Source organism: Solea solea, chromosome 10 (assembly GCF_958295425.1).
Source record: "Solea solea chromosome 10, fSolSol10.1, whole genome shotgun sequence".
Classification (NCBI taxonomy): Eukaryota; Metazoa; Chordata; class Actinopteri; order Pleuronectiformes; family Soleidae; genus Solea; species Solea solea.
Window position 1 is genome coordinate 28,039,228 of NC_081143.1, and position 12,133 is coordinate 28,051,360.

At 41.8% G+C, this 12,133-nt stretch overlaps 1 protein-coding gene across 1 annotated transcript; it reads right to left on the minus strand.

The window, feature by feature from the left end:
* Positions 1-5,875: 5,875 nt before the first annotated feature.
* On the minus strand, positions 5,876-8,665 carry tmem187 (transmembrane protein 187). The gene has a single exon (XM_058640833.1). It carries the CDS (start codon positions 7,935-7,937, stop codon positions 7,149-7,151), a length of 789 nt encoding a protein of 262 aa, XP_058496816.1. The 5' UTR covers positions 7,938-8,665; the 3' UTR covers positions 5,876-7,148.
* Positions 8,666-12,133: the final 3,468 nt, after the last annotated feature.

The following is a 12,133-nucleotide window of genomic DNA, read 5'->3' on the forward strand; positions in this document are numbered from 1 at the left end:
CTACAAAGAAACAGATGTAAATGATGCTTATGATTCCTTTTTGCAAATATTTAACACGTTGTATAATAGACACTGTCCTGTAATGAAAAGACACACAAATCAGAAAAAGGAGGGGAAACCATGGTTAACAAAAACGTTGATAAATGCCTGCAAGAAGAAAAACACCCTGTACAGACAGTACATGAGATTAAGGACAGAACATTCAGAAACGAGATACAAACAATATAGGAACAAACTAAATAGCATCCTAAATGACTGCAAAAAAGAATACTACAGTAATCTGCTGGCAGAAAACATGAGCTATACTAAAAAAACTATGGGACATTCTAAATGATGTGATCAAAAGCAAAAACACCAAACCTAGCTATCCTCTCTACTTCAAGGACAAAAACACTAAGGAAGATAACAAAGAAATCATAGCAGAAAGATTTAATGAATTTTTCGTCAATGTGGGGCCGAATTTGGCAAAGAACATTCCTGACTCACTTCTTCACTGGGACCACTTTGATAAGGACAGAGACAGAAACCTCAGCACAATGTTTCTCACCCCAGTGAAGGACAGAGAGATTACACACCTGGTCAACAAATGTGTAGCAAAAACATCCACGGATGTTGACGACCTCGACATGAAGCTAATTAAGAAAGTAATAGTTGAAATCGTTTCACCCTTAACACACATCTGCAACCTGTCATTTCAAACTGGGACATTTCCCACCAAAATGAAAGTGGCGAAAGTAGTGCCATTGTTTAAGAAAGGTGACATACATGAATTTACTAATTACAGACCAGTCTCAATACTACCACAATTGTCAAAAATTTTGGAGAAACTATTTAACGAAAGGCTAGACAACTTCATTAACAAACACAATCTGCTATATGATAGCCAATATGGATTCAGAAGAAACCACTCGACGGCTCTAGCTTTAACTGAGTCTGTGGAAACCATTACTGACGCCATTGATCAAAAATTACATTCAATAGGAATATTCATAGACCTGAAAAAGGCATTTGACACCATCAACCATGATATTTTGATAGCTAAACTGGAGAGATACGGTATAAGAGGCATAGCACTGGAATGGGTCAAGAGTTATCTTCACAACAGATCTCAATATGTTAAGATGGGAGATTGCACATCGACTTGCTTGGACATAATTTGTGGGGTTCCACAAGGATCAGTGCTGGGCCCTAAACTGTTTATACTATACATTAATGACATATGCAAGGTATCCAATATTCTGAAATTAACATTATTTGCAGATGATACTAATATTTTCTGTTCGGGGGAAGACCTAAACCAATTAGTGGAAACAGTCAATAATGAAATGGCCAAGCTACATGTGTGGTTTAATATAAATAAACTATCTCTAAATTTAGAGAAAACAAATTCTATGACTTAATAAAATACCGCACAGTACAGATGATTTATAGGGCTGCCAACAAAAACCTCCCTCACAATCTACAGACATTATTCCTGAACAGAGGGGAGGGACACAATCTAAGAGGGAACATGAGGTTTAGGCAGAGAAGGGTAAGAACTACATTAAAATCCTTTACTGTATCGGTCACGGGGGTCAGACAGTGGAACAATCTGGATGAGGAGATGAAAAAATCAGCAAAACTGAGTGTATTTAAAAAGAAGTATGTAGAGATGACTATTAATCGATACAGAATGACACAGAAAGAAAATATGACAAAGGTCAGAGACAGAAATTTGTTGACACTGGGGGAAACGGTGCAACGGCGCGATGGAACACCATGGACACATGTACATACACACATGGAGTCTGAGTTGACTGTCTAGAGCTAGACTATATCTCTGAGTGCTACCGGATGCTGAAACATGTTTTCTTTGTCAAAATGTCATAAAAAAAAAAAACCAAAAAAAAGGAAATGAAATGTATAATGATAATGGGGGCGGGACTAGTTAAGCTTTGCTTCTCCCGCTTTCCCTTTCGGTTATGTATATTGTGTGAACTGCAATGTTATGTGATGAGTGATCTAAATGTCATGACCGAAATAAAAATTCCCCAAGGCATGAGAATAATTGAATGAAATATAACGAACGTATAATGAAAATTTCCATGATTACAATTTTAGTTACATTTCAAAAATCGATGCAAAAGCTCGGATTTGTACTCCGTGTACGCCGTGCGAAATACGCGAGCTGTAGTGGCCCTCTGTTCAGACTGACTATTAATTATAGACTGTCCTAAAGTGTCCACTTTTGCCTTCTCAAGAATGCTTGCTGCTGCTAGGTGAGCCTTGGTACGGGCATGTTCAAATATGTTTTTTTCTGAGTGCGCATTGCTGTTTTTTTTATATCTGGAGCCGATGAGGTTACTGTGCATTCTTTTGCGAGTTTCATCCCCCCCGTCTTCTCTGCCCCCAAAGTCCCCACCGCCTTACACGTTGTGCAGCCAAAACCTGAATTTTCCATAAGAAGCCAGGGGTAGTAAGTCTGCTTCACTTTTAACTGAGCTGCTGTCCAAACAGTTGTGCATCCCATCCCTGACCTGTCGCTGGACGTCCCACCCTCCTGTCCGCTCAATGCGCGTTTGAATCTTCCTGCTGTAAGCCAGCTGATGTCGTGGTTCCCGCCTCTTGCTCCAGCTGTTGTACCGTGCTAGCTGATGCCACGGTACCCACCTGTTGCTCCGGCTGTTGGTGGTCCACCTGGCGGTCCACTGCTGGCGCTGTAGCTGGCTCCTGCTCCGGCTGGCGGTAAACCCGGCTAGCTGTTGCGGTGCAGGCCTCCTGCCGCAGCCGGTTTTGACCATCAACATGACCGCTGCAGCTGCCCTGGTCGCCGCTTGTGGAGGCTTTTCTGACTTGTTTTGTGTCATGCAACTCTTCTCTCTTTTTGATAACAGACAGTAAATCTAACTGTCTTTTTGACATGACTCTGTTTCCTCTTGATAGTGTTCATGGTCAAAAATGTTGACTCACAGGTGTATGTGCTCATAAAAAAAGACATCACTTTCTGTGCAAGTGGTTTCAAAGTGGGAAAGTCTGCTTCAGAAACCAAACTCCAGAAGAAGCCAACACCTGCTCAACTTGGAGAATGTTATTTGTTTGCAGCTCAATTATTTCACTCTCCAGAGCAGCACGATTACCAGGGCAGCGCTGGTACTGGTTTCTACTTGCTCTACCGATTTGATGACATTTTCTGGCACAGGAGTGAAGTCAGAGCCGGTTTTATGGGGAGGTGAATCAGGTGAGGATTGGAACAAGGTGTGCCTCATTGCCCTTATCAGAAGTAAGTAACTCTAACACTGCAGGAAAACACAAGAGACAGAAAAAGGGGAAGACAAGTACACAAAACATAACACAAACACAACCCAGGCCATAACACTTCTCTCTCTTCCCATTTTGTTTTCTATGTTTAAGGCCGTTAAACTTTCTCTGCTAGCTTCAAAGAAGTTGCTGCCATTTCAAATGTTATTAGTGACACTGGGCCACACGGTTGGTGTAGTGGTAACTTAGCACTCTTGCCTTTACAGCAAGTTCAAGCCCCAGTTGGAACAAGGGCCTTTCTGCCCTTCTGCATGGAGTTAGCATGTTCTCCCCGTGTGTGAGTGGGATTTCTCTGGCTTCCTCCCACTGTCCAAAAACATACAATATGGAGAATAGGTCAAATGTTTAGGTTAGGTTGTCCGTTTCCTAAACCCTAATTTTTGCACATTAGGGTTTGTCTCTATGTGTGTCTGAGTCAGTGAATAGTTGTTATGTCAATACTTAAATCTGTGTAATTGTATGTATGCTGTATGCTCGGTATTTGCCTTACACAAAGATAACAATCATGGGATGTGTATGAATGAGCCTCGAGGGATCATTAAGAGATCCGAGAACACATGTAAGACATGCTAGCTCAGACCCACAGACATCGCGAACAAAAACAATCACACATCCAAACATCTGACGGTGTACATTACAACACATTCACACGTGTTCTGCATTCATTCATTGTCTATGTGAGGGTGCTGGAGTTCATCCCAGCTGACAAGGGGAGTCAGCTGGGAAAAGGCGGAGTCACACCCTGGACAGGTTGCCAGTCCTGCCACAGTCAAAACCCAAGAAAATATTAATTAATTATAATATTGGTGGTGTTCACCACACGGCAGTGGCGAACCGTGAGCACTACAGCTGGGCCTTCACCTCAGCCATCATTGCTGAGAAAATAAATCATTGCGGAAAAAAAGCAACAGTACGATGGAAAACGTTTAACAACTGCAATTCTTTAATTTACGATTTAAATTACAAGGATGTAAACAAATAGACCATAACATCAATAACATTCTCTGCAACAAGATACATTCTCAACATTGACTTCATAAAACTGGAGACCATTATGACTACATAGTTGAAATTAAATAAACATACACAGTGCAAACATAGCCAACATCTGGAAATATGAAATGAGGTCACCCTGTGACACCGAGGCTCATTCCCTCACCATGGACAGTGCTATGAAATCACGGCGCACAACAAACCATACAGACATTGACAAATTAATTCATGAGCATCCTCAAACTGCAATACAATTTGAAATGCACAAGCTGGTAATACAATACATCCCCTCTGGGATCCCACCTCGGCCGGCGCGTGTCGGCCATCACTTTCGCCGCGCGGCATAGTACACCGGCGACCGGGAATCCTTCCGCGCATTCTCTGTTTTTGTATGTGTATGTGTTTTTTACTCTTCCTTTTCACTAATAGGAGTGTCAGAGCCACTCAGTATACTGTAATGCAGTGCATATTGTAATGAAACGTCAAACGGATGAAGTACCCAGTACCTCTCCCTCTCTCTCTCTCGCCCTCTCCCTCCCTCCCTCGGGCTGAATACTTTACAGAGAGGTGAATTTCTCTGTGAGATGAATAAAGTATCTATCTATCTATCTATCTTGTTCCACTTGTGTCACGCTGTCAACAAAGTCATTGAGTCATTAACTCATTAAGACATATTAAATAGTGATTGTTACATTCACAACATTCCAATCTAGAGGAATGAGGAAAAAGTCGCAGATGACTGCACAGTTCCAGTTTTATCGTGACAACATATACAGTAAATATTTGTGTCAGAAAAACAGCTATAAGAGCAGAACAATGAGAAATGTTGAGTTTTCCTGATTGTACTTAGAATGAGGGTGTCAAACATGGGTGACATGCAGGACTGTAGTAATGACAGAGATATAAAATCCATCACGAGGATGTGGGAAAGAGTTGTTGAAGCTTGTTTAATGAATAAAGTGAAAATCTGAACAGAGAGATGTAACTGCACAACTCATAACCTGTTATATTTAATAACTCAAGGACTTTACAACAGTTAATTCATTGATTAGCAATCTAACACCAAATTGTCCACCTGTTATTTTGATATAAATATTGCTTGAATAAAAAAAAGTTCTTAGGTGTTAATATTTATTTGCTCCCTCATAACAGGAAACAGATCACAAGAATGTGTCATTTTGTGATTTGGGAAACACTGACAGATTTTTTCACATTTAGGGTCCAAACTACGGGTAAATGAATCAAGAAAATGCTTGACAGATCAACCAGTCAATAAGTGTTAAAGTCACATGATGCTTTTTTCTTAAAGCATTTGGAACTGCATTGAATGTTGCTTTATTTTCTAAGAATAACTACTGTAACCTTTCTTTAGTGGTGGGGGAGAGTCAGTGGCTCTTATTTTGAAAGCCAGGGTGAAAGGAAATGAGGATGTGCAAGAAAAGCAAAGTGACCGCGAGTATGAAGAACATAAAATGTGGTCGGCTGGTCCATGCGAGGAATGAAAATGAAAGATGCGTCTTTTGGTTTTAAAGAATAACCACTAAAATAAAAAAGTGTATTTAGTTTTGTAAAAACAAAACTACGATTGAAGGAATATGAATATATGTTTTTATTTAAAAGTAGCCAGACTTTACACATGTAGAAAAATATCCGCCCATTTTGTGATGGTGCATTTGATTTAAATCTGAAGTCAGAACTGGGCGTGACGTCACCTCCACATCGACCGTGTTCCAGTTGAAAAAAATAATCGACACAAAAGTATCTCGGGTTAGTCATTGTTAGAAATACAGTCGATAACAACGAAACAAACAAAAACTGAACACTACTATGTTTCAGACTGTGTTTGTACAAGTGGCAGCCATCTTGGAATCCTGGAAATCCAACTGGAAGACTAAGAAATTCTGACTTGTGGTATTGCTAACAGATACGATTGCGTCGTGGCACAGCTGTTTATATCAGATATCTCTAATTCCAGTTTCAGATATAATACATAGTATAACTTATTTCTGACCATCATCATAATTCAAGTTCAAGATATCTTTAATTATCCTCGATTTAGGATTGATTAATAATGTAATGATTAAGCTTCAAGTGTAAATTTTCTGTAGTAAGCAGGTGAGATTGTAGTCAGACAGGGTCAAAATCAACATCATTCATAACTAAAACGAGGCATATTAAGTTTATGTAACTCGTGCCGTTTTACATACTAATATATTCATATTTTTAATATCTTTGTCATTGCAGAAAAGAGTGGCTTCCTGATTGGAACACCATCATGTACACCACAGCAAGCATCTGTCTTGACCCAAAGCATCCTTAACATGCTAGTCACTGACATGAGGCCTCTGTCAATGGTCGAAGATGACGGCTTCGAGACGATGTTTCACACCTTGAATCCTGGTCACACTCTTCCCTCGAGGAAGCTTATGGACAGACATTCAATGAAGTGAAGACTGCTTTAAACAACAACAACAACAACAACAAACTTGCTCTCACCATGGATGTTTGGACAAGTGTAGCCAGGCCTACCTTGGTGTTACTTCTCACTACATCAGTTTTTGAATAAAGATGCAGCAATTATTAATGTTTCTTTTTTTTTACGAATTACAAATATTGTGATTAGTAAAAACTAAATTACCGATATTTTGACTAGTAAAAATGACATTGCAGATATCGGTAGTGAATACTCTGTAGAGACTAAACGTTAAAACGGTTTCGTCATATTTGCCTATGTATATTTTTTTTCCCACATCTTTAATGGAATGCTTTAACCCAGAGATGACGTCACTCCCAATTCCAACGTTGGCCTTCTGATGTAAATGGAACGGCACCAGAAACCGGGACATGACGTTGTCCTCTCACTGCCGCTGTGAGGAACTCTTCTCCTGCGCTCTTTGCGTCAGTGACGTCAGGAAGCAGAAGCTGAAGTGAAACTGCAGTACGTCACACACTTTGGACCAGAAGTGTCCAGTGAAGCGCTGGAACAGTCTGTACCGAGCGAGCCAGTGATCCAGCAGCTTCAACACCACGAAACCCACGCAGCTCAGCACAGCCAGCAACAGGTGCAGCCGCGAGACACTGTCTCCGCGCGCCAGCTGCACGCGTACTCCCCGGTACACCGCGAGGACCACGTGACAGCCCAGCGCCACCTCGAAGCCGCGCTCGTGCACCAGCGCGAGGCCGTAGCTGAGCAGAGAACACGCCTCCACCGCTGCCGCGTGCGACGCGCGCCACTTCGCCGGCCCGCGCTCGATGAAGCCGATCCAGACCAGAACCCACGTGAAGATGGGCAGCGTGAACAACTGGTCGAGCACGGCGGGAGCGCGCCTCAGTACCGCCAAGCGCGTCCACTGCACGGGTGCGTAAAAGACCGCCATCAGCGCAAACACCTGTCTCAGGTAGCGGCTCTGCCGCGTTTCCGCGCCGCCTCCGCGCCGCTGCAGCAGCCAGTAGAGTCCCATGATAACGTAAGCCACGTTCACCAGGCAGTTACAGGGCATCGACAGGAAGAAGGGCACGCCCTCCACCCGCGGCTCCGCATAGTGATCAAAGGACAAGTCCACTGCGACTCCGTGGAACAGGCTGGTGTTTGCCACGGCCACGCACAACAGGAAGGCCAGCGACACGTGGAGCAGAGCCCACTTCATCCCTGCTGCCGCTGCTGCTGCCGCCGCTCTGTTTACCTTCAGGCGTCAAAAGTTCCGGACTTCAAGATCACGTGGTTCGCAGGGGCGTGTTTGGTTTTGTCGTCCTTGTTGCTCGCCCCGCCCACCTACCTCATAAAAGCAAAACTGTTTCACAGAAATACAAATGATATAATTGCTTCTCACTCCAAAAAAAGACTTGTTTTATCCCTTTTGGAAACAAACTGATTATTTAAACAGATGATGATTAATTTAGTGGAGAATTATTACTTGGTTAATAATTGTTTTGCCTAATTTACAGACGAGGTTCTGTGTTCAGTCCTCCGTCATGGACCTGCGGCAGCTCTGGCATGTGATGTGTCCTAGTCTGGGTCTGATCCACTGGGGCTGGTAGGTCCTCAACTCCAATCCGGTGCTGCGATCCGAGAACGACCACATTCCTAAGCGAATGTAGTCGAAATGTGTCTCAATCGTTTTAAATTCACTGTCATCATTGACTCCTGCTGCTCCTGCTGCTCCTGCCGCTGTGAGCAAGTGAATTGGCCTCAGGTACAAGTTCTGGTTCCTGCGTCAGTGTAACAAACACCACACTAACATTCTCTTCACACATGAAAACAACTGCAGATGAATGTCCAAAACAGGAGGGGCCTTTAATCATTGGTCAAAGGATTTGTTCTTATACAGTCAAGTGACTAACTCAGTCATCATGGAAACTTTTTCTTTATTCTTCTTAAATATAAAAACAAATGCTTCCAGTTTCTTGTTACAATGAGTCAATAAAATCCATCTCTGTTTTCTGATTATTCCGCTCTGTATTTGACATTCCTAAACTAAAGAACTGGAAGTGACGTCATCTCAGAGTTCTAATTATGTTTCAAAAACAAGCAAACGTATCTTTAAGCTTGCTGTTGCTAGCAATAGCATTTATCGTAATACAGAAATACCACAGACGTGACATTTATTACAAACTAATTACTGAGTGAGTAGCCTATATATATATATATATATATATATATATATATATATATATAGATAGATAGATAGATAGATAGATAGATAGATATCGACGTACAGCGTGAAGACATATAAACGGCCAAAAAAGCCCCCGTAGTTTACGTGTCACGTGATCAGAATAGCTCCCCACGCTGTAGCCTGACTATAAATCCTGCTGTAAAAATGTCACTTCGGCCATGAATATTAATGATATTCATTCAGGTTTTAAAACGTTTTTTTTTTTATAATGCAAGGATTTCTACAGAAACATACACGTGTTTTTCTGAGTTTGCCGTGTTTTGGCCTGATGAAGATGTTCAGGCGGGGCCTCGGTCGCCCCCCCCGCCCGTCACGGACACACATGATGGTCGCCGGTGTAGGTGAAGAAGAGGACGCTGTGCTGTAAAGGTTAGTGCTTCTCTAATGTCAGCCTCGTTTACACATTAAGTTTGAGATTAAAGTTAAAATAAATCCTCCCGCTCAGCTTCGTAAACTGTCACCGACTGTTAGTTAACTACGACTGTTAGTTATTAACCAGCGACAGGTCACTGTTAGCGCTGCTAGCATGTTAGCTAAGTAAACGCGAAAGAAAGAAGATAATCACGATTAATCGCATAAAAAGGCAGTTTAGGTGAGTTTATTTTAAGAAAAAGCACACTGTTAGACAGATATTTACGAGAGAACGTTTGTAAAATACTCATTCTCCCAACCCCATAGAGAAAATCAGTGATTTTAACATCACAACACACAGGAGTTGTTAATCCACTGCTGTCTCCATTATGAAGTTCAATTGTCTTATTTTGTAAAATTCGGCTTTTAAAATCCTTTGTTCAGATTGACCTTAGTGACACAAAGTGACAACACGAGGCAGCAGAGGACCAGCAGCTCCTGTGTCCCCACCAGCTAAAATCACTGAATTTCTCTATGAGGTTTGGTGTGGGAGAGTGAGTGTTTTATAAACTTCAGTTTCCTGTTGGAAAAGTCTGTCGCACAATCTTGTGTTAATTGCTTCGATCCTCTCACTCCAAAAAAGGCTTGCTTTATCCCTTTTTGAAACAAACTGATTATTTAGACAGATGATGATTCATTTAATGGAGGATAATTACTTGTTAATAATTGTTGGTTAATTTACAGACGAGCTGCTGTGTTCAGTCTGCTCAGAGAACTGACCTCCATCTTGTGTGTCGTCCGTCTCAAGCTCCGTCATGGGCCTGCGTCAGTTCTGGCACAGAAACAAAGTCCTGATTGTGATGTGTCCTAGTCTGGGTCTGATCCACTGGGGCTGGTTCGTCCTCAACTCCAATCCTGTGCTGCGATCCGAGAACGACCACATTCCTGATCGAATTTGGTCGAAATTCGTCTCAAACGTTTTAAATTCACTGTCGTCATTGACTCCTGCTGCTCCTGCTGCTCCTGCTGCTCCTACTGCTCCTACTGCTCCTGCTGCTGAGAGCAAGTGAAGTGGCCTCAGGTACGAGTTCTGGTTCCTGCGTCAGGGTAACAAACACCACACTAACGTTCTCTTTACAGATTAAAACAACTGCAGATGAATGTCCAAAACATTCAGGTGAGGGGGCGGAGCCTGGGTGGAGCCAGTCCTCTTCCCTGTTGTGAATTATTCCCAAACAAATTAGGTTATTTAGACTAAATTAGATTAGACATGACCTTACTGATCTTGTTAAAGGGTTCAGAGGTCAAAATAAGTTCTTTAACAAAATGAAATAGGTGTTGTTTTTAATAATTCATTAATAGTCATTTTTTAGCTTTTTAAATGTGAAGATTTTCTTGTTTCTGTCATTTTTCAGCTCCTTAAATGTGAATAATTATCAACTAAAAATAATCCTTAGTTGCAGCTTTAAAAATGGTCACGGATTAAACAAAATCTAAATGAAGCTGAAACTAACTCTTCTGTCTTTGTAGTTTTTTAACGTCGAGTTTTCAGTGTCAAAGAAAGAAAAATAGATTGTTATAAATAGATGTCAGAAAATAAAGATTTGAATCAACAAACTTACTTTCAGATCAGAGCTGCAGTTCCTCAAACAGGCCACTAAGTGGTGGTGTTAGGACACAGTTTGGTCACTGAGCTGCTGTGAGTTGTGGAAACCAACGTTCAGTGTAACTTAACTTCATTTCATTTTCATCACCAGGATGAAGCCTCACAGCTGGATCAGGAGGAACTGGCTGCTGGCAGCTGGGGGCGCCTTCGTCTCCATCCACATCGGCGTCTGGCTGATGCAGCGAGTTGCCAGAAGCTCCGCCCACTCTGGGCAGACACTGAGGCAGAAAAGTGGTGAGGACAGACTGGACTGACTGTTGATTGATTATTGATCGTGGATCGTTGAGTCATGATGAGTTTGATCCACAAACTTTGCGTGAAATAAATGACGATATTAAATTATTTTTGATGGTTAAAGGCTTCAGCTGACTCGCATATTGTCTCTTTATTGATGTGGCTGTTTTGAGTCTGAAGTCTGAAGTGATTATGGGAATAAAGATGGTGGAATCTGACGCGATGTGTCCAGTTTGTCTGCCGCCGTAGAAACTGGCGGCACAAGATGGCCGCCATCGTAAAGCAAGGCCCTCGCCACTGAAGTATGTAGAAAAGTGATTTTACTCTCAGTGATGTTGACAGAAAAGTGACGAGACAGAAAAGTCTTTGTTTTTATTTGTCCCTGAAAGTAAAGCAGCGGTCACCAGCAGTTTGTGTGTAAATTTAACATTTATAAAAACAAACGGTAAAATCATCCGTTTGTTTGCTTTCAATGAGATTTAAACTCTGTCTGTTTTAAATTGAAGTGTAAAAACAAGGATAGAATAGTCAGGAGGTAAGTGTGTGACCTTTGACCTGCGGCACACTCCCTGATGATGACACAAAGAAACCCCCTACTGGAGCCCAGAGGCATTGCACATCATCGTACCCAAGTTATCGTAACAAACATTATTTTCTTATGCTTAAGTTGTTTGAGTTAAGACATTTAAAGGCGACATAGAATGCTTGTATCACACATATATGTTAGTTATGGAGGTCTACTTACATATATTAACTTGTTTTCATGATTAAAATCCTCCTAATCGCTGCAAACGAGCCGATCAAAATATCTCCTCACTGACGCTCTCGTCAGCCACGCTGTTTCAGACCAAACAGTTGCTGTGATTGGCCAGCCAACGAGAGCTTTACAACTGTCCTGTGATTGGCCAGGTACCTG

Bases quoted from the DNA above. Each gene is read 5' to 3' on its own strand.
- tmem187 (XM_058640833.1), bottom strand. From the start codon at position 7,937: ATGAAGTGGGCTCTGCTCCACGTGTCGCTGGCCTTCCTGTTGTGCGTG.